Source organism: Balaenoptera borealis (assembly GCF_965194805.1).
Source record: "Balaenoptera borealis genome assembly, chromosome: 16".
Taxonomy (NCBI): Eukaryota; Metazoa; Chordata; class Mammalia; order Artiodactyla; family Balaenopteridae; genus Balaenoptera; species Balaenoptera borealis.
Window position 1 is genome coordinate 16,868,724 of NC_138872.1, and position 23,079 is coordinate 16,891,802.

Sequence of the window (23,079 nt, forward strand, 5' to 3'; positions counted from 1 at the left end):
CATGTGTCCCTAAATATTTAGTATTTTCAATGTTTCTAACTTTAGTACAAATCATTTCTATTTAACTTCTTTTTTCCATTTAAAGTTTCGGTAAAGCTGCAATAATGACTGCACCTCATTCTATTACCTGTGAGTTTAATATTTACTATCAATATTAGTTGTTATTATAGTGAAAAAAGGTCAACTTTTAACAATTTTAATGGCTGTAAAATATACCACCATTTGAACATGTTACATAATTATCCCCTTTCTATAGGACATTAGGTTTTTCCCTCTAATTCTTAAAAATTAAAAATAGCATCTTTATGAACATCTTGGATCTAAGTCTTCTCCTGCATTTGTAGCTATTTCCTTAACAGAGAACTGGAAGTGAGGCTTTGGGCCCAAGGCCGTGAGCAGGTTGAAGGGTCTTGATTTGCCAGCCACGTACCCAGAGAGGAGGCACCACTGGGCCCCATGAGCCTGTCAATCGCAGCACCTCCTTGGGTGCGTCACCTACACTGTTTCCAACCCCACAGACACCCTGCTAGAGAAGCATTACTTTCCCCTCTCATACTGAGGAAGCCAGGTCCGAGAGGGTGTGATCGGCCTGAGGTCACTAAGTTTCCAAGAGCAATTCTAAGAGGCACGCCCAGGTCTTTCTGCCTTTGCCCAGTAAATTACAACCCAGCCCAAGGGCTTCTGGATACAGAAGTTTCCACTGGTCCCTGGAGGTCTGGCCCTGAATGGACTGAGACCCTAGTGGTGATTTCTGGTCCTTGGAGCTCACAGAAGCCTGGCTCAAGTTCATTGCTAAGGGTGGAGGCCGGCTCAGAGCTGTGCTGTCTCCAGGCATTCCTTCCAGCAGCCAACCCCAACCTCGGAGAGGCCCCGGAATGGATGGCATCTAACAGGCCGGAGCACATGCTACAAGGACTGCCCGGAGGGACAGACGGCAGTGTTTCTGCAACTACTATCACTCCCCATCAGTCGCTGAAGGTCATCGTGGAGAGAGCTGGAGCTCGGCACTCACCAGCTGTGTGACACTGGACAAGCCTCCTAACCTCTCTGAGCTTGAGCTGAGTCCACCACCCACTTCACAGGCTGTTAAAGAACTAAGAGCATATAGAGAGGTAGCAAGTAACAAGCCTGGCACAAGGCAGGCACTCAAATGTTAGAAACTATCATTACAAAAGAAGCACCGGGCCTGGCATACAGCGGGCGCTCAAGAGAGCAGTCTGAGGGTGGATGGAGGCAACACTGTGAAGCACCAGCAGTGCAGAGTGGGCCCACTCTCATCTCAGCCCTTCCTCAGAGCCCAAAAGAGGGACAGCCCACAGTGGCCCCAGGGCTATTTGCTGAACAGACTGACACACGCATCGCTACTCTGAAATCCCTTGTAGTGAAGGGGACACCACAGTCCCAGCCACTAGGGGCAAGAGGTGAGACCCAGAGCCAGAGGGTCTGAGCAGACAGCCCACCTGAGAGCCACCCCACCATCCAAACGCTCACTGGGCAGGACAGTGGAGCACAGCATGATGGTTAAGACCTAGGCACCTTACTTGCTGTGTGACCTTTGACCTTTGGGTACACTTACTTGATCTCTCTGAGCCTCAGTCTCATCTGCAAAACACAGAAAGGACACCCCTCACAGGATACCGTGTGGACTATACATTAAGCCCACAGCCTGGTATTTAGCAAATGCTCAATAAACAGCGTCAATATTCTCAGCCAGTAGGAGGAAGCCCAAGTGGGAAGGTGAGTGTGGGCGCTGCCCACTGGACCCCTCTACCCCTGGTCGCCAGCCTCTTGCCCACCACCTCCTAAAACCCACTTCACACCACAGGCCTGGCTGATGGACCTGGGAGGTCACACCAAGAAGTACACCTCCCACTGGGGTGCCTTCCCCAAAGGGGCACAATCCACAGCCAGCGCGGCCCCAGGGGCTGCTCTACCTGAGTAACCAGGACCCACTCACCACTGTAGCCCCAAACCCTGGCCCTTCCCAGGGTCCTCTCCGGGGACACCCAACCACCTGTGCTGCCACAGACACCAATGCCCACCCGGGTTGTGTTATCGCTTCCAACACCCTCCCCCGTCACCCCTGAGGACTCTTGTACCGCTTCCACCGTGAGCCCTCCCACCCCACCCTGCGCTGTACAGGTGAGGCAGGAGCTCCCCGAGGGCACGCGCTGCACAGCCACTATCTTGGTGTCACCAGGCCCTGGTGCTGGTCTGGGTACGCGGCACCAGCTCAGCCACATCAGCGAGACAACGAACGGACGGGAGGACGGACGCCTACGGAGAGAAAGCGCTCCCTGCTGGGGGTGCTCGGGGCCCACTGTGAAGCGCCGTGACCAACATTACCGACTCGATCAAGTCCAGGGCTTCAGAGAGGCTGGACCCCACGGCAGGGATGAGGAGGTTGGCGGCCTCCACCACCCACTTGTAGGGCAGGCTGGTTTCCGGCGAGGAGCCCTCCTGGTCTTCACGCTTGGGGAAGTCCTCCAGGGGCTCTGGCGTCTGCACTCCGTCCAGCTCTGCGGGGACAGGCTCCTGCTCCTGGGAGGGGGCAGCCCCCGTGGCCTCCTCCTCACTGCTCTCCTCTTCCTTCAGGGCAGGGAACGCCGGGGGCCAGCTGGTCACGAGACCTCCCTGGTGGGCACAGGGCACGTGGTTTGGATTTTTCATTATGAGATATAAACTATGCCGTATTCCAGCTAACAGTGCACAACTCGAATCTAATAATAAGGAAACTCAAGTGAACCCAAATTGAGAGACAGTCTATAACATAACTAGCCCTACCTTACGTTTCAAAGACATCAGTATCATGAAAGGCTAGGAAAGGCTGATGAACTATTCCAGATAAAATTAGACGAAAGACATAGGACAACGAAACAGTGTCTAATCCTGGACTGGATCATGGGCAGGAAAAAATGGAATCTAGACGGTAGATTAGTCAAAAGTCTCACACCAATGTTAAATTCCAAGTGCGTACTGTCGTCACACAGGTGAATGTCCTTATTTTTAGGAAACACACACTCAAGTATTAAGAAATAAAAGGCACAATGTATGCAACCAACTCTCAAATAACTCAGGTTAAAAAAATATGCATATTGGAACTTCCCTGGCGGTCCAGTGGCTAAGACGCCACACTTCCACTGCAGGGGGCCTGGATCTGCATGCCACGGCCATTAAGTAAATAATTAACTACAGGGTCTTTAAAAAAAATAAATGTACATAGAGAAAGATAAAGCAAATCTGACAAATGTTAAAAATTAATGAACCCAGTAAAGGATATAGGTGAGCAGTCTTCTTTCAACTTTTCTGTATACTTAATATTATTTCGAAATGAAAGTTTGAAAAAGGAGTGGAGACTAATTTTGTGACAGAAAAAAAATAAAGGAAAAGAGGTAGGTCGTTGTGGCAATCGCTCTCCTGGCAGAACCTCAGAAACAAGCTTGACTCGTTGACCTGACAGCCCCTGAGGAGCCTTGAAAACAGCACACGTGATTAACACAGGCCTGGTCCAGAGCGAGAAGCGGGGTCCCGTGTTAATGGGGGGAGAACATGGGCTCTGGATGCAGACAGAGCTTTGCCATTTCCCAGCTTGGGCAAGCTTGTGATGAGGGTCAGTTTCCTTGCCTAGAAAATGAGGACACTGAGGCTTACAGAGCAGGGAGGGTACACAGATCAACAACTGTGTGAAAACCTTTCAACCTAATTAGTAGCTATTATTGCCACTGCCATCAAGAGAACAGAATGGAAATGGTTTGAGATATAAGCAAAGGAAGAAAAGGAGATAAGAGCAGATTGGATTAAAAACTTATAACTGCTATAATTGGAGGGGAAGAATGCTATGAATACTATTTAAAAGCTACCAACATGTGATTCGCACTTCAGAAAACAGCCACTTTGAAAAAAGTTTGGCAATTTCTAATAAAATTCAGTACTTATCATTTATAATTGCAAGCATTGACTAGTGAGGTAGTCCCATACACAAAGAACAGGCAAACGTTTTCTGGCAGGCAATCTAGCAAAATGTATTAACATCTATTTTGTTTTTGTCTTTTGGGGGCGGGGGGCCATGTCACGCAGCATGCGTGATCTTAGTGCCCTGATCAGGGAATCGAACCCAGGGCCCCTGCACTGGAAGTGGGAGTCTTAACCACTGGCCCACCAGGGAAGTCCCTTAAAGTTTTAAAAGAATGTTATCTAGCTACCTTTAGGAATTTCCCAAGAGACAACTGAGCAAATAAGCAGTGATTTAGCTACAATGACAACCATTAAAGTTTTGTTTCTAACAACAAAAAGTCAGGTGTAACCTTAATTAAATAAATTACCAGCACAATAGAACCATTAAAATGACAGTGGAGAGGAGTGGGTGAGGCTGAAACCCACACTGTAACCTGACCTGTGTGCTCAGGATCAAGGTCTGGAGCTCCCCCTGGCCCAAGAGGGCCAGCCTCCCAGACACAAAGCGTCAGGGGGGTGAAAACAGAGTCAAGGAAATGACTTTCAGCCAAGGAGGATTTTCAGAGACTACTGTCCACTCTGCCCTATCCTGAAAGATGACTTCTCCGTGTTTGCTGAAGCACATTGTTTCTCTCTGTGGCACGGATGCTTTTTATTTAATCAGAAGTAAAAGCCTGGAAAACATATTACTTAGGCATACAAGAAACTGAGAAGTGAATTCCTCTGGTTAGGGGACCCATGGGGAATCCAGACAGGAGGGAGAAGTCCTTTTACATTTCACTTTACAGCTTTTTCAACTGTTACCGCATAGATGCTTTCATATCTGGGAAGCAAGGAATAGTCTCTGAAGCGGAAAAATCCAGAAAGAGAGGCAAAAACATGATATAATGCTCCAGCAGGGTGTTGCAGAAGAACTGGAGCAGTGAACAGTTATAATCTGGCCAGCAGGAAAAGGAAAGGTGGAGTGTTAAAAAGAACTATTCAATAGTTCACAATTACAGAAAAGATTGGAAAACAGTGTAGAGGAAGCGTGTCATCTGCCATGTACCCAGCAACGTCCCATCTTCATACTCCGACACATGTGCTTCAAATCTTTGTTTTTTAAGAATAAATCATATGAGATAGTTCAAAAATAACCATAAACACCCGAAACTACTATAATATTGTAAATCAACTATACTTCAATTTAAAAAAAGTATGCTCTGGAGTGTAGGATCGGAGATGTTAACAATTGTAAATGTAATACCATATGACTTCATTTATATGACTTTCTAGAAAATTATAGAGACAGCAAACAGATGAAGGGTGCCAGGGACTAAGGATGGGAGAATGGCTGAAAGAATATGGGGGGTGACGGAGATGTTCTGTGTTGACTATGGTGGTGGCCACAGGACTGTTTAAAGCTGTCATGACTCAGACCTGCACACGAAACACAGTGAATTTTACTGTATGTGCTTGTACCTCAACAAATCTGATTTTTTTTAGAATTGCGTATGTGCTTTTAGTATGAAAAGGCTGGAAAGAGCAATGGGTAGGAAGGAAACTGTTGAGGACAGGAGGAGGCTGAGGACCTCCCCACCAGACCCTTCTTCACCTGACGTTGGCTCTGGCATCCTGCATCTGTGGGCAGATGAGCACCAAGCATGGGCACAGGTGACACAGGGAAAGGCCCTCGTGAGAGATGTGAGGCCACAGTGAGAACCTCTTGCAGGATTAAGGAACAGCCACGGAACAGGTGAAAAAGGAGGAATAGGTGTTGATGAGATGGCATCAGATACACGTGAAAACAAACCAACTAATCCAAGCCCAGTGGCCGAGCTGCCTGACACCCCCGCCCCACTCACCTGGCCTTCTGAGGCCGGGGCACTCTGGTGGCCGTCCTTGTCCTCCAGCTCCAGCAGCAAGTACATGGGGGGCTTGCTGTCTCTGGACTCACTCAGGAAGCCTCCCGTGTCCACCTTCCTCTTGATAGTGGAGTTCCAGTGATTCTTCACAGCATTGTCTGTCCTGCAGGGGCCAACCGGGGATCTTTGACCCCAGCACCAGGGCCCGTGCGCCACCGGGCGCGTCACTAGCCTCCCTGAGCTGAGCTCCCGCTTCTGTAAATGAGGGTTCAACCTGAGGAGTTCTAAGCGCTCTTAGCTCTAAGATGAAGTCTGACACGCTTGCAGCCTGTAACGATTTACGGAAGATTTCCACACACCTCTGAGAAATAAGCAAAGGTCTTATTCAGCCTACAGGGTAAAATCCTAACACTGAAACATTCTGGGAACTCTCATTCCCTTTCCCACTCACTCTGCATTTGTAGAAACCGTAAGCAAGCTGCTGGCCGTTGGCCCCTGTCCTGAGTGAGGCTCAGTGACCTGGAACACAAGCCCTGATCACGTCCCACAGACAGAAAATGGCTAAAGAGGGCACAGCCAGAGGACAGAGGATCCACTACTGACCACTCTGAGCCTTGGCTTTTTTATCTGGAGAATCAAAAGACTACTTCACTCTCCATCACTTGCTGAAGATTAAAGAGGAAACATATATGGTACAAGTCAGAGTAGTACACCACACTACAGAAGCAGAAAGTAGCACAGTGGTACAGGAGTCGGGGAAGCGTGGAGGGAGAGAAGCAGACAGGTACAGCAGGACAGAGTAACAGAGTAGTAGGAGCAGACAGCAGAATGAAGCACAAAGAAGTACGAAACTACAGAAGCACACAGCAGCACCATAGTGAGTAGCACGGGGGGCTCAGCAGCGTCAGAGCCCACAGACCTACAGCAGTTCAGAACTGCAGACACACAGAGGCGCTGCCTTCTTTGGGTTTCCACGCAGAGTGCTTTTCCCTTGAATGGTGAACAGAGAATAACAGCTTGACGGAGCCACCAGTCTAAGAGGAGGGTCTGGATCTCTGTTCATTCCCACTGCAGGCTGTCAGGACACAGTGCTGACTGGGCAGGGGTCGGGGCACTATGGGGAGGTGGCCAGGGACTGACCACAGTTGGAAAGGACAGAGAAATCTTCCCTGAGGAAATAATGTCCCCACTGAGAACCAAAGGATGAGAGCGTGTTGGCTACGTGATGGGCACAAGTTAGAGGGCATCCAAGCTGCCAGGAGCACAGGGCGTTCGTTCTCAGAAAAGAGCTCTCCCGTGTCTAAGGGAGAGAGGAGGTCGGAGCAGCTAAGGCCCCACAGATGAGCAAGGGTGATGGCAGATCAAGGCGAGGCTGGTGGCCTCAGCCAAGCCAGGCTGGCCACACGGGAAAGAGGCTCGAGTCTTCAACCCAAGTGTTATAAGAAGTGCCAAAAGGATAACACACTCGGGTTTGAGTTTTGGAAACAGATGATTCCAGATTCCAGGGGAAAGAGACCATCTGGCATTTTATTTCCTCTCCTTCCCAGGACCGCAGTGCCATGGCAAAGAAAGGAAACAAAATAAGGTAAAAACGCACACAGACGAAAAGAGCAGGGTAGAAGACAGTGGTGAGTAAGTGATTTTTTATAAGTTTCCAGAAGATGGAAAGCAGTTAGGGGAGCAGTGAGCAACTTAGGCGACTGGGAGTTGACCCTGGAGGAAGATTCTAGCAAGAATGGAGCCAAGTCGTCCTAATGCTCCCTGCAGAACTCCAAGAGGCCCAGGGCTTGGAGGGGCCAGGCCCAGCGTGAAGAGTAGGGTGCAAACGGGCAGTGGTTCGGACGTCCAGATCCTGGCCCTGACCTCACAGGACGTCCAGATCCTGGCCCTGACCTCACAGGACGTCCAGATCCTGGCCCTGACCTCACAGGCAGGAGGAAAGAGGTTTATTCTCTAAAAACATAACCAGGCCACCTCGGCCACAGCAGAGGGCAGGGATGGCACAGAGCCGAGAGCGGGACCAGATGAGAGTCTGCACAGTGAACGGGAGGCCCCCAGGGCCCCCTCCCTTCCTTGTTCCAGACTCCCTGCAGCTGGGCCCTGCCCCGCCCCACCCCCCCCCATCCCCTCCCACCCCGGCAAGAATCTGAAGGACTCATTCGCTTCTGGGAAAAGTGAACAACTCCAGAGAAATCGGACTGGGCCTTGGAACATCCCCGCAAAGGCCCCGGCAGGCAGCTCACCTCCCCGGCAGCATCTTGGCGATCTCGGCCCAGCGGTTGCCCAGCACCTTGTGGGCCTCGCAGATGATGCGGTCCTCTTCCTCTGTCCAGCAGGACTTCTTCACTTCGGGGTTGAGGTGATTGTGCCAGCGCTCGCGGCACTGCTTCCCCAGCCGGCCCTTCAGGTGCTTGGCGATCAGCGTCCACTGCTTCGTGCCGTACTTCTTGACCAGCTCGATGACCTTGGGGGAAAGCTGCTGTGAGGCCAGCGGGACTGGCCCGTTCCCCACCCCAGCACCAACCAGCGGGATGTCACACACCCAAGGTCCAGCCGGACAGCCCAGCCAACACCCAGGGCAGCCTCAGTCCCTTGACTCCCTGGGGTGGGTGAAGGCCCGCCATGGGGCAGGCACTGTCCTGGGCGTTACCTTCTGGTCCTCCTCTTTGGTCCATGGCCCCTTGACGAGGTCTGGATTCAAGACCCTCAGCCACCGGTACTGGCACTGCTGGTCAGTGCGGTTCTGGGAAGAGGACAGGCACCCGTGAGAACTCCTGGGATGGTGGCCCTGGACCCTGGACACACACTGGGCTCAGGGGACACCTCAGCGGGGTTCTGTCTTGTTCCCTGCACCACCACACACTGCCTGCCCACGGGCCGGAACACGCATGGCTTCCCTGGGCTACCAGAGGGCCCGGATGGAACCAGGCAAACTCAGAACCACGTGGGAAGCCACCGCCTGCTGCCCTAACACAAGGGGGCCGCCCCGTCCCAGCCTGCAGGCTACATCAGGGATCCTTGCTTGCTTCTGGGAGGGTCGTATCTCCTTGAAGGTTTCAGATCACATGGAGGAGGAGGAGGTGAGCAGGGTCTGGTGACTTGGTCCCTGAGCTGCCCGATGAGCCAGGAGATAAGCCGACAGCGGCTCCTGCCACATCTCCTCCCTGCCAGACGCCTGCAGTGCTGGGGATGGGGGACCCGAGGGGGACCCGCATCACCAGGAGCCTCTAGATGCTGCACGTGGTGGCACCAGCCAGCTCCGCAGGGGCCTCACCCTGGAGCCTGCTCAGGTATTGTTTCCCCTCAGTTTCAGTTTCACGGTTGAGAAACCGAGCACCAACTCGCTCCTGACTTGCAGGAAGAAATGCAAATATGTCACTGATCTGATTTCATGATCATGGAGCCCAAGACCCCCAGGCACACGGAGGCTGCTGCATGGAGACGCTTACACCAGGGTGCCTTGGATTCCGGTTTGGGAAGAAAGGGCCTAGGAAGCCTGGAAGGTTGTTTTGTTGGGAGAGCTGGGGGGGGACTTGGTAAGGAACCCCCCTTTCTTCTCCTTGACAGAACGTCTGTCCCGGGCCCACTGTCCTGGGGGAGGGGGCCGCAGAGGGGCTGCACTCACGGGAAAGTGGCTGGCCAGGAACTTCCAGTCTTGCTGTCCAAACTGCCTCACCAGGGCCCTCAGCTGCTCATCCTGCCAAAGCCGGAAAGACAGGGGGCTCAGCTACACGCGTGCAGAAAACAGCTGCTCTTGACGGAGCCCTCCCCAAAGGAAACAGCCTCACGCAGCCACCCAGTCATGAAGTGATCACCTACTACACACCAGGCACACCAGGCACGGCAGCGGGCAGCACTGGAGCTGCCCAAGCTCATGGGACTCAAAGTGTAGAGGGAAGCAGATGTTAATCAAAGGCTCCTGCAAACAAAAGGAAAGGTGCTGGGGGGTACGGAGAGGTCGATGGCGAGGCCTATTTGGGGGGTCCAAGAGACAGGCTCCAAGGAAGTCCAGTGAGGCTAGAATGCAGGAAGCAAGCAAGAGGGATGCAAGAGGATTCTGGAAGGGACGGCAGGGGCCAGACCACATGCAGGGTTGATTCGGGCCTCTGCGTCATGCAAAGCCACTGATGCGCTAAAGCAGTGGGTGGTCACGGTTCAGGGTGCTTGTTATGAACTTCACTTTGGCAGCTGCAGGAAAAGGGGCTACAGGTGGGCAGAATGAACGAGAGGAGACCATTACAGGCACCTGGGCCAGAGACGACAGTGACCCAGCACTGGAGATGGGGGACATGGGCAGAATCAAGAGCACTCAGAAGGGAAGGAAAACAGTACCTGTTAAAACGTTCTCCTGAATATAAACGACTGATTTACACAACAACACGAAATCACAGTATCATTGTGATGAGGGAAAGAAGCCAGACATAAAGAATATACACTGCATGATTCTGTGCTTAAGAACTTCTAGAAAATGTAAACTAAGCTATAGGGACAAAAAGATAGTCAGTGGTGTCTGAGGTCAGGGGTGGTGGTAGGGAGAAATGGACAGCAAAGGGAGTAAGAAATGCCTGGGGTGATGGAAACGCTCTACGATGACGGTGCTGGGAGTTTCATGGTAGCATGTCCATTGAAACTCACTGAATTGTACTTTAATGGTTGTAGTTGATTGTATGTAAAGTATTCTTCCATCGAATCAATTTTTTAATATCTTATATATATAAAGGAAATGTAGGAAATTCCCTGGCGGTCCGGTGGTTAGAATTCCGCACTTTCACTGCCGAGGGCCTGGGTTCAATCAAAAAAAAAAAGAAAAAGAAGAAAATGTAGTATATCCATACAGTAGAATATTATTCAGCCTTAAAACAGAAGGAAATTCTGTTACAAGCTACAACGTGGATGACCCTTGAAGACATTATGCTAAGCGAAATAAGCCAGACACAAAAGGACAAACAGTGTATGAGTCCACTCTTGTGAAGAATCTAAAGCAGTCAAAATCATAGAAACAGAAAGTAGAAAAAGGTGGTTGCCAAGGGCTAGGAGGAGGGGGGGGAATTAAGTGTTTAATGATTCAGTTTTGCATGATGACAAAGTTCTAGAGACCTGCTGCACAGTGAGAATATACTTCACGTACTGAACTGTACACTTAAAAATAGTTACGATGGTACATTTAACGTTAGGTGTTTTTACACACACACACTCTCTCTCTCTCTCTCTCCTGGACAGAAAAAAAGGCCACCAGAGAAATCCAGACCCTCAACTGCAGCTTGGCCACAGCCCAGCATCGGCTGGACAAAGTCCCCATAAATCCTGTAGCTGAGCCAGCCCACGCCCACACAGCCAGCCCCGGACACCCTGCCCTCCCCTGCCGCCTGCCTGACCTGGCCAGGCCAACCCCTGCCTTCCGCCCATGTTCCCTGTGTCCATCTCCAGCACCACCATCCTCCTCGAAGACTGGGGGGGACACTTTCGTCTCCAGCTCCTGCCGGACCCCATGGGCCCCCTCCACCTGTCCGCTCCCGCCTGCACTGCCCTCGTCCCTCCGCAGCCATCTTATCCCACCTGCCCGGCACAGCACCCTCTCCAACTCCCTCAGCCTCAGGCTGCCCCCAAATCCCTTACCCACCCTACACACAGCAGACTAGCTCCCTGGAGCTCAGCTGTGGTCATGTCCCACATCTGCTTCAAAAACCTTCGATGGCTTCACCTTGCCAGCTGAACAAGCCTACATCTCTGAGTCCGAAGTCCAAGGCCTTCCGGGATTGGACCCCATTCGATCTTTCCATCTTAATCAACCACGCTTCCTCTTTAAGGACCCTTCGCTCCAGCCAAACGGGGGTTCCTCTTGCTTTTCTCCACCTATAACCCGTTTCCTATTGACTTACCCACCATTTTGCACACCTGACTGATGAATTTCCAAATCCTTACCCATGAAACTGTTCTCAACCTCTCAGACAACAGTAAACTCAACTTCTAAAAGCATTTCGGGGAATTCCCAGGTGGTCCAGTGGTTAGGACTCTGCGTGTTCACTGCTGAGGGTGCGAGTTATAATCCCTGGTCGTGGAACTAAGATCCCACAAGCCTCTAGGCCAAAAAGAAAAAAAAAAAAAAAAAAAAGATGCCTCCTACGTCTAGGAGGCTTAGTATAAGACAGGAGAGACACCACAGTGAGCACAAAAGACACCAGTCTTGGGACTTCCCTGGTGGCACAGTGGTTGGGAGTCCGCCTGCCAATGCAGGGGACACGGGGTCGAGCCCTGGTCCGGGAAGATCCCACATGCCACGGAGCAACTAAGCCCATGCACCACAACTACTGAGCCTGTGCTCTAGAGCCCGTGAGTCACAACTACTGAAGCCCACGTGCCTAGAGCCCGTACTCCTTAACAAAAGAAGTTACTGCAATGAGAAGCCTGCACACCGCAACGAAGAGTAGGCCCCGCTCACCACAACTAGAGAAAGCCCGTGTGCAGCAATGAAGACCCAACGCAGCCAAAAATAAATTAAAAAAAAAAAAAAGAGACGCCGGTCTTGCCAGCACCATGATGGCCACAGCATGTCCACAGGCCTGTGCATGGTCCAGGCAGAGAGATGCTCTGGGGTAGGGACCCCATCTTGCTTGTTCTTCTAAGCCTGCAAGACTGGAATACAGTCCCTGGCCCACAGTGGGATGAACAGAAAAGGCTGGCTTAGCACTCCTCTGAAGAAACATCTTTTATGATTTAAGAGTGTTTCACAACTCAAACAGTAAGGGGGAAAAAAAAAAAAGACTTAAAACTAAACACATACAGGAAAATAGAGGTAGAATAAAAAGATAAGGCCAGTAGGAGTCTAAATTGGTACAACTAAGTCAGAAAAAAACCTGACAGTTTCTAAACTAAACATATACATACACCATGAGCGTACCTAAGTATCCTCTCTAGATGAATGAAAACATAATCCTCAAAAATTAGGCAAGAATTTTCACAGCCACTCTATACACAATAGCCAAAAACTAGAAATAGCCCAAATGCCCATCAAGGGAAACATACTATGGTCTATCCATACAATGGAATACTATTCAGGAAGAAAAAATGAACAAATTACTGAATCGTGCAACATTATGCTGAACAAAAGAAGCCAGATAGAAAAGAGTAGAGCTGTATGATTTCATTTGTAGGACATTCGAGAACAGGCAAAACGATCAAACAGAGAGACACTGGATGGGCGACTGCCTGGAGCTGGGAAAGATGGACCACAGAGGGAACTTCCGGGGATAATCAAGGTGGTGCTTATGTGAGTAATATACATTTATCAAAACTGTTGGAACTGTTCACTTTAAAAAGGTGCATTTGGGCTTCCCTGGTGGCGCAGTGGTTGAGAATCTGCCTGCCAATGCAGGCGACACGGGTTCAAGCCCTGGTCTGGGAAGATCCCACATGCCGCGGAGCAACTAGGCCCGTGAGCCACAATTGCTGAGCCTGCGCGTCTGGAGCCTGTGCTCCGCAACAAGACAGGCCGCAATAGTGAGAGGCCCGCGCCGCGATGAAGAGTGGCCCCCGCTTGCCGCAACTAGAGAAAAGCCCTCCTACAGAAACGAAGACCCAACACAGCCATAAATAAATAAATAAATAAATAATTAAAAAAATTTTTAAAAAAAAGGTACATTTGACTGTATATAAATTATACTTCATAAACTTGATTAAAGAATAAAATCAATTCAGAGCTTGGTATTGCAGACAAAATACAATGATTTTTTTAAAATGATAATAAAGAGGGGGTTTGCAGATTTGGCTAAACCTCCCAGCAGTTAAAGGACAAGAAGCACAATTAAAGTCCACGATGCAGAACACACCAGCTTTCAAGAGACACAACGGCAATTGCTGGCCCCAAGGTCTGAGAGATGCATCCCCCTAAGAGTCCTCAATACTGAGAGTGCCCAGGAATGCTCTGAGAAGAAGCATCATCAGGGAGAACCAGAGTGCCTATCTGCTTCTTTTTTTTTGTTTTTTGGCCGCACCATGCAGCTTGTGGGATCTTAGTTCCCCCGACCAGTGATTGAACCCGGGCCCCCAGCACTGGAAGCACGGAGTCCTAAAGCTGGACCGCCAGGGAATTCCCCCATCTGCTTCCTTCATCAGCTCCTCCTCTTCATCATACTGGTCGGGGCATCAGGCAGACACAACCCAGGCTCTGTTCCTGGTCCAGCCTCCCAGCTGCCATCACCTCCACCCCCGCAATTGCCCCTCAGTGTCACTCACCTCCTCGTGGGTCCACTTGACCTTGCACTTGCTGTCTCGCTGCTCCGGCACATCTGAATCTGTGTCCTGGTAGTGCAGCTCATCCAGCTCCTCACTGCAGGGAAAGCAAGCCAAAGGTCAGGACATGTGTCTCTCTACCTGCTGCCCCATGATGGACGGACAGTGTGGACTGTGGCCATGACCTCTAGGGAAAGGTTTTGGGGACGCAGGCTTTTACTGTAGGTAAAATGTAGGTACTTCCACCCTCCTCTTTTTAAAAACTTTTTAATGAAATGGGATTATGGGCTATTTTTTTCTTTACTCTTTCTTTTTTAAAAAATTATTTATTTATTTATTTATTTTTGGCTGCGTTGGGTCTTTGCTGCTGTGCGCGGGCTTCCTCTAGTTGCAGCGAGCGGGGGCTACTCTTCGTTATGGTGCACGGGCTTCTCATTGCGGTGACTTGTCTTTGTTGCAGAGCACGGGCTCTAGGCGCACAGGCTCAGTAGTTGTGGCTTGCAGGCTCTAGAGCGCAGGCTTCAGTAGTTGTGGCGCACGGGCTTAGTTGCTCCATGGCATGTGGGATCTTACCGGACCAGGGCTCGAACCCGTCTCCCCTGCGTTGGCAGGCGGATTCTTTACCACTGCACCACCAGGGAAGTCCTCTTTACTCTTTCATTTTCAGTTAACACTCTAATGATTTCAAAAGCTACAAGAAAAAAGAAGTTAACATTTCACCAAGGACTTCCCTGGTGGCACAGTGGATAAGAATCCACCTGCCAATGCAGGGGACACGAGTTCGAGCCCTGGTCCGGGAAGATCCCATATGCCGCGGAGCAACTAAGCCCGTATGCCACAACTACTGGAGCCTGCACTCTAGAGCCGGCAAGCCACAACTACTGAGCCCGCACGCCACAAATGTTTAAGGCTGTGCGCCTAGAGCCGGAGCTCCACAACAAGAGAAGCCACCGCAGTAAGAAGCCCGCGCACTGCAACAAAGAGTATCCGCCACTTGCCGCAAGTAGAGAAAGCTGGTGTGCAGCAATGAAGACCCATCACAGCCAAAACTAAATAAATAAATTTATAAAAGAAAAAAGATTTCACCAAGAATATTATATTCAACACCAAACACCTATTTCAAATTTTCTTTTAAATAACAAAACTTTTTCAACTTGCATGGGTATTTTAAGGATTAAAGCCGATGATGTATGTGGGCTTCCCTGGTGGCGCAGTGGCTGAGAATCCGCCTGCCAATGCAGAAGACACGGGGTGGAGCCCTGGTCCGGGAAGATCCCACATGCCGCAGAGCAACTAAGCCCCCGCGCCACAACTACTGAGCCCGCGTGCTACAACTACTGAAGCCCGTGTGCCTAGAGCCCGTGCTCCGCAACAAGAGGAGCCACCACAATGAGAAGCCCGCGCAACACAACCAAGAGTAGCCCCCGCTCGCTGCAATTAGAGAAAGCCGTGTGCAGCAACAAAGACCCAACACAGCCAAAAAAAAAAAAAAAAAAAAAAAAACAAGCTGATGACGTATGTAATCATCAAGCACCAGGATTTTAAGAAATATTGTTTGAGAAAACCATTTAAAATATGTTATCTCAGTAACTATGTCCATTTTTGCATACCCCTTCTCAATCCTTGCCTACACATAGGTCTAGTTTATGGAGCGAAAAATCAGAGTACAAGCAGCTTTGAATTCTGGATGCTTTTATTTTCTAACAGGTAATTTTCCAAGTTATTCCAAAATCTTCCTATTTATCAGGTTTAATAGTTACAAAAATGGAGATCATGCTATCCACCCCCACGCATGTCCGGGGCTCACAAGAGCACCCTCCCAACTCCATTAGTCACCTCTGTCAGGGACATTCCGAAGTCAGGCATTTTTAAGTGGGAAAAGCCTACACGTCTCCAAACAAGCAAGGCAAGCACAGGCCTCTCCAAAAGAGGAAGAGGACTTCCTTCTGTGGCCACGCTCCTTTCCCCTTCTCAGCATCTTCCTAACCACACCCACACTCCCCAGAGCACATTGGAAATCCTCCCGTCTCATAACATAAGCCCTTAGGCTGCAAGTGCCTGTCTCCTTGACAACCTGGACCGAGGTCAGCTCCACCTCACATCTGTAGGGCCTTTGGGGGGGTAGCACCAAAATGCCTTAAGAAATGTTTGCTCTGGGAATGGCTGGATATAGGAATGAATAAACATGCAAAACTGCTGCCTCTTAGTCGATAAGAAATGCTAATATAAGTAAACTTTTTAGAATTAGGAAAGGAAGGGACAGACGGATTTCTAAACCCAGCAATACACCAGTCACAGGAGGAGCTGGAATTCAGCCTTGTCTTGTCATTCCCAACCCAATTCATGGGATCCTCCACTATCGCAAAGTAGGAGGCAAAAAAACTCTACAAGATGCTAATAACAGAAGGAAGCTGGCTTTAACATCAACTGCCCCCAGACTCTGTTTTGACAGAAACTATCTTTGGTTCTCCAGCACCCAGCTTCTGACAGAAGCTCAGCAAATGTTCCTTCGAGGAAGAAACTGTTTCTGTGTGAACACTCTCTGGTGCTCCAAAATACTCTAATGGGGAGAGCAGCTCAGACGGCTGGGAGAATTCTGTGAGGTAATATACTTCTATCACCAACACGATGATGACTGTCTACTTCACATGCATTCTCATTATCCCCATTTAATAGATGTGAACATTGAGGCTCACAGGGGTTATGCCACCTGCCAATTCCACTAAGCCAGGCTCCAACTGGCACCTTCCAGTCCTCATCTCGTAATCCCAGCTGGAAAAGCAGAGGCTAAGTCAGTAGTGGCAACCACATGGAGGTCCAACACACCCTTTCTATGCCCTTTCATGTGCTGGGCTCTGCTCCAGGTAGGGTGAGTCAGAAGCTGAGCAGGAAGTAGGGCACTGGTGCAGAGGAGAGTTACAGCGAGTGGCCAAGAATCAAACTGAATGCTGTTCCAGGGTACAGAACTCATCCCTCACCTGGGGGGACGGGGCGGGGGGTCCTCCACTGAGCCCCTGGGGAGAAGTAGCAGAGGACCTGGGAGTTGTCTGGGGCCTTGGTTGTTGCCTGGAGTTAACACTTCCTGAACCAGAAATTCAGGGCCTGACAAGTGCCTGCCCAGAACAACCCTTGGGAATTGGAGCTGCCCTGAGAAATTGTGGCCTGAGGAAGACACACCCTGAGCCTGACCACTGCCCAGGGATCAGATGCTTCCTTGCTGAAAGGAATCCTAGGGAAAGCCAGCAACGATTGCTTCTCAGGTCTATATGCTGGGCCTGAGAAGGCAAACACCATCTTAAGTGGGGTTTGAAGTTATCTGGGCTGCATGAATCCAGGGAGGCAACAGGGCAGAATCCCATTGTCCTCCGTGACTCCCAGACTGGTTGAAAAGCCCAGAGCTCAGGCACCGGGTGCACAGGTCTAAGACAGGGACCTGGAGCCCACAGACCTGGTTCCTGGCTTGACTCTGCTACTCATTCTTTGGCGAGTTAAGTAAGATGGAGACCGCAGTTCCTGCCTCCACCCCAGGGGCTGCTGGCACAGAGCGGTCTCGATACACATCAGTCTCTCTTCCCCTCGCCTTCAACCTCAGCTGCCCCAAACCCCTCATGTGGAACAGGAAGACAGGTCTCCGAAACGAAAACGAGCTGGGGTCCACAACCCAGGTGGTGGAGGACCAAAAAGTCACCCCCCCGCCCCTGCATCCTTCCTAGGTCGGGGGAGGGAGCTTGGGGTTCTGTGTTTCCCCAAATGTTAAGAAATGCCCACCGGCAAATCTGAACCTCAAAAGGCTTGAACGACAAGAGCCTCCCAGGCTTTGGCCGCCCGCTCGCCGTGACTTGGAAAATCACTTTCCTTCTCCAGGGGTCGCCTCCCTCCCCGGTAAAGCCCCTTCTAGCTGACACCGCCGTCCCACCCCCACCCCGCAATTAGGCGGGAGACAAAATGACATCATGCAGGGCTTGGCCCGGGTCCCAGGAGACCCGCCCGCCCCAGCTCCGAGGCCCAGGGAGCCGAGCGAGGGGCCCCCGAGAGCCCCCCGGCTTCGCGCGCACCCCCCGCGTCCCCCCGCGTCGGGCGACACAGGACACTGCGTTTCCTGAGGACCCCACCCCCGCCCGGCCCAGAAGGGCCACGGCGAGGGTGGGGGCAGAGGTCGGGGTGGGGGGGAGGTCGGGGAGGGGGGAGGGGCCCTTAGCCTCCCGGCTCCTCTCACCCGCGTGTCCGCCGAGACATCCCCCCGGCCCGGGCCGCGCCGCGCTCGCCCGCCCGCCGGCTGAGCCCGGAGCGGGAGCCGGGCCGGGGTCAGGGTGCGGGCTGCTCCGGCCGCTCCGGGCCCCGGGGCCGCGCTGCGAAGCGTCAGCGTGGCCGCAGGTCCCGCCGCTGCTCGCAGGGGCTGCGGTAGCCGCCGGCGCGCACAGAAGCACTTTTCTATCTCCCGCCAAGCGCGTCGGCGCCGCCCGGGCCTGGCGCGCGGGCGGGCTGGCGTGCGCGGGGCGGGGCCAGCGGGCGGGGCGTGCTCGGGGGGCAGGGCCGGAGAGCCGAAGAACGCCGCACCTGCGCAGAGCCCTGAAGCCCCAGGGCAGGGAGGGCGTGGGTGTGGCTCAAAACAGGCAGCCAGGTGACTGAGGCCTGGCCCGAGCCAAGAGTGATCGGGGCGGCCCTGGAGGAAAGACTGAGCAAAGGGAGTGAGCCGCAAAGATGGGAGAGTCAGGCCGGGGAAACCACCTGTGCAAAAGGGCCAGCTCTAGTCCAAGCCTCTCCTGCGTCCCTACAGCCCCACCCCAAAGCGGCCCCCTCACCCCTACCTAGACCGGGTCCGTGCCTTGAAACCATCTCCCTGCTTCCTTTCCAGCCTCGAATTCAATGGCTCCAGCTCCTCAGCTTGACTCCTGGCAGCCAAAAGCAAGCCTCCTAGAATGCAAACCTGATCTTGACTCTCCAGAACTTAAAATCTAAGTCCTCTCCCTCAGGGTTAAATAGTCTGTAATCAGGTATTTATAGGATTCTGCCAGATCACCGCCCCACCCCCCAGCCCCCCGCCCCCAGCCAAAGGAAACTCGCCAGCCTCCTGGCCTTTACTCGGGCCCAGTACACTTCCCACCCCTCCCACCTGACTAGTTCCTGTTTATCCTTAGAGTCCATGGCCCAGCCTGCTTGTTGACTTGTGTGTCTCCCCATTTGAACTATGGGCTTGCTAAGGTCCAAGTGGCCCCTCAATTCACAGCAGTATCCCCAGGGCTCAGAATTCAACTGTTGCACTGAATTCAGTTTACCACATGCTTAAACTCCTAGAGGCTTAGCAAGGATTTTCCATTTTAAGTTGCCATTTACTAAGTACCTCCTGAGTGTCACCCCACATCCAAGACAGGGTGCTGAAAGGGGGATAAATGAATTATGAGACAGGAGCCTGGGGAGATGGGCTTAAACCTCAGCCTCTTAGACCCTGCTTATGCCTCAGACCCCTCTTCCAGAAACTTCTGGCCACCTGGGGACAGTCCAGCCCACTGCTGCAAACTTCACTTACCACAACAGAAGGAACATTGACATCTTATTACACTTGCTAGAAGCTTCCACATCAATTAATTCAGGGCTTCCCCCACCCACTTCCCTCATAAAGTAATTCATGTGGACATCCCCTCTTCATTGCTAGGGCATAATATTTAAGAGTGTAGGCTCTGAAGCCAGACTTCCTAGGGTTTCATTCCCAGCTCCATCATTTACTAGTTATGTGATCATAGGCAAATAACTTCTCTGTGCCTCAGTTTTCTCATCTATAAAAATGAGATTTATCAAAGACTTAGACAGTTTTTACTATGTGCCAGCCACTGTTCTGTATGCTTTATACATTTTAATTCGTTTAATCCTCATAGCAACCCTATGAGGTAGTATTAGTATTCTCTTCTTTTGTCAGATGGGGACACTGAGACACAGGCCTCCCCCAGGTCACACTGCTAGTAAATGGCAAAGAAGGGATTCAAGCCTGGGCTGTCTAGTTCCAGAGTATATGCTATTAATCACTACACTTGGTACCTACTTTGTGGGATGGTGTTAGGATTAAATAAATTTATATATGTAAACCACTGAGAACAATCTCTGGTACATAATAAGCACTATATTACTTTTTGTTCTTATTATAAATCTTCAGCTGCTCTCATGCTTGTCCTTTGAGGTCTAGGAAGCTGCTTTGCACACAGCACACACTCTCACATGGATTATTAGTCCCATTTCAGGAGAGAGACAGGACCTGCCAGCTCAGGCAAGGTATTTGCCCAAGGCAAGAGACAGGGAGCAGCTGTCTCCAGTTGCTAGCCAGTTGACCAATACACTTATCGACTGAAAAAGAATGCACAACCTAGAAGTTGAGAATTATGTTTTATTCAGCAGTATTACTGAGAACTTAAGCCTGGGCTATAGCATCTCAGATAGCTGAGGGACTGTTCCGGAGAGGTAAGGGAGGAGCCAGGATATATAGTAGTTTTTGCAAAAACAAAAACAAAAAAAACCCAAGTAGTCAGAACATCAAAAGATTACTGCTAACTAAAGAAAACCAGACATCTTAAGTTAATGAATTTAGCACTCTTCTATGTGTGGGAAGATGCAGGAGTTTGAGCTTATTGAAATTACTTGTTTGATACACACCTTAACTATCTAGGGCCAGTATCCTATTTTTCTCCATCCTGAATCCCCCCAGGGCGCATCATCAGGGGTCGCTGCAGTGGCTGAGGGCTTGATGGCCACAACAGCCTTTGTTTACTGAAGTGGCAGGTGATGTTCTTTGTCCATATCAGAGTCTAAGAAGCCTGGAGTCAGTGCTTCGAGTCAGAGAGCAGGGAGGTCACCCTGGTACCAGATGGAATCTGGTTATCTGCACAAGTGTGTTTTCTCCAGCTATCGTCATGCCAACAGATACCCCTGGAGAGAAGACTCCAAGTGTCCTGGGTGCAGCCACGGCTGGGAGTGGTCCCTGGGCTCAGGACTGATAACATACAGACTGCACTCTACCAGGAACTTTTTCCTGTACATGCCCTCCTTGGACAGGGAGGCTTCAGTCATTTGTCATTCCACAGTTTGCCCCACCCCAGGTTCCAGACCCCAGGGCCTGCCCCCGTCTTGGGAAGACAGCATCAAATCTATTAAATGCTCGGGATGCAGCATCAGCCTGGACACAAAACAAACACTGACTGATAACAAATAAATGATAAGTTGGATCACATGTCCCTCTGCCTGGCGTCTTCCCCTCCACGTACTGAGCACCTCCCTTTTCACCCTTGTCCTCCCACCACCCTTGTCCTCCCACCGTACTTCCCCTGCCCATAATTTTACTGCTCTCTCAAGAGCAGACAGCCCCACATTCACATTTCATCTTCAGATGTTGACCATAATGTTTGGCTCCTGGCAGGTACTCACAGAGGGCTTTTACACATTTTTAATTGAATGAATGAAATGTTAAAGCTAACATTTGGGCTGGAGAGTTGTTAGGAAGGCACAGAACTGGGGGAACTTGGACTGCTAGAGTTTTGATTGTGTCTTATACGGACCATCAAAAGAGATTCTGAAACAAAGGAATGTCTTTCAGATACTTCTGCCCAAGGAATTCCCTGGCGGTCCAGTGGTTAAGACTCTGCGCTCTCAATGCCTAGGGCTCAGGTTCAATCCCTGAAGGGAACTAAGATCCCCCAAGACACACTGTGCGGCCGCAAAAGAAGAAAAAAGTTTTTAAAAAAAGATACTTCTGCCTCACCCCCAAGGGCATCAGTGTAGAGGACAGAGTCATGGCAGCAGGTAAGTGGCCAGAGGCATGAGAGGTCCAGGACCAGCAGTGGAAATGGGAAACTTTCAACAACAGGGTGGATCCCAATGCAGGGAAGCAATTCAATTAACTGATTCAAGAAATCAGACCTCAACAGATAAATTTCCTCGCCCACTTCTCAAAAGATTGAGATTTTATGAATAACTATTTGCAAAGCACCTATATTTGAGTTCCAGCAAAGGACCTGCAAAATATTCAGGTCAGAAAATAATAGCTGGATTTTACTGGGGAAGACACCATGGGCCAGGCACCATACTAAGAGCTTTGCCTTCATTTTCCATTTAATGCTCATCACTATGAGAGGCAGGTATCAATCAATAAGCTCCGCATTCTAAAGATAAGGAAACTGAGGCACACAGGTGTTAAGTTGCCATGATCACACAGCTAGTGGGCAGGTGGCTTGAAGCAAAGCACCCATACTTTGAAATGTAAATTGAGAGTACAGTTTGTGAAAATATATTGAAATGATTGAGGCTGGGCTGCACCTCAAAGGAGCTAGTCATCAGGAGACAATTCAACATCTATACTCTCCAGAACCTCACCAGCTGATAGGAGAGACAATGAGTAAACAGAAAATTAGATCTATCAGGGTGAAGATAAAGGCAGGGGCTGTGGGTATCAACCAAAGGGGTCACTGAAGGCTCTTCAAAGCTGGGTGATTTAGGAATCTGCAAGGTGGCCAGAGGGAAAAGCCAGTGCGTGTCAAGGAGAGAAATATTAGGAAGTACTCAGACTGCCCAGAGTTGAAGTCATTTTTTTCTTTGACTTTAAAAAAAATTTTTTATTGGGAGTATAGTTTCTGCTGTACAGCAAAATGAATCAGTTATGCATATATCCACTCTTTTTAGATTTCCTTCCCATTTAGGTCACCACAGAGCACTGAGTAGAGTTGAGTTGAAGTCATTTTTGATTCTTCTCTCACATCACTTATCTGACCCATCTGCAAATCCTATTGGCTCTACCCTCAAACTCTACCTTCAAAATATATCCATTGGCAAAGCACACGAAAAGATGCTCAATACTATTTCATTTGGGAAATGCAAATTTACAACCACAATGAGATTTACACACCTATTAAAATCGCTGACTAAAAAGACTAATCACGTCAAATGTTGAAGGTGGGGAGTAATCAGACTTCTCAAATACTGCTGGTGGAATGTGAAATTGTACAACCACTTTGAAAACAGCACAGCAGTTTCTTAAAAACATATACACCTACCATATGACCCAGCCATATGG

General features: G+C 50.4%; 1 protein-coding gene across 1 annotated transcript in view; it reads right to left on the minus strand.

Moving 5' to 3' along the window:
• MYBL2 (MYB proto-oncogene like 2) overlaps nt 1–18,494 on the minus strand; it is a 30,796-nt gene extending 12,302 nt beyond the window's left edge. The window contains exons 1-7 of the mRNA XM_082361729.1: nt 18,244–18,494; nt 14,031–14,124; nt 9,424–9,495; nt 8,449–8,541; nt 8,042–8,262; nt 5,799–5,961; nt 2,347–2,634 (exon numbers count right to left, since the gene is read on the minus strand). Of these exons, the coding sequence (XP_082217855.1) occupies nt 2,347–2,634; nt 5,799–5,961; nt 8,042–8,262; nt 8,449–8,541; nt 9,424–9,495; nt 14,031–14,124; nt 18,244–18,263 (951 nt within the window). The 5' untranslated portion in view covers nt 18,264–18,494. The remainder of the gene's footprint in view (nt 1–2,346; nt 2,635–5,798; nt 5,962–8,041; nt 8,263–8,448; nt 8,542–9,423; nt 9,496–14,030; nt 14,125–18,243) is intronic.
• Between the last annotated feature and the right edge of the window lie 4,585 nt (nt 18,495–23,079).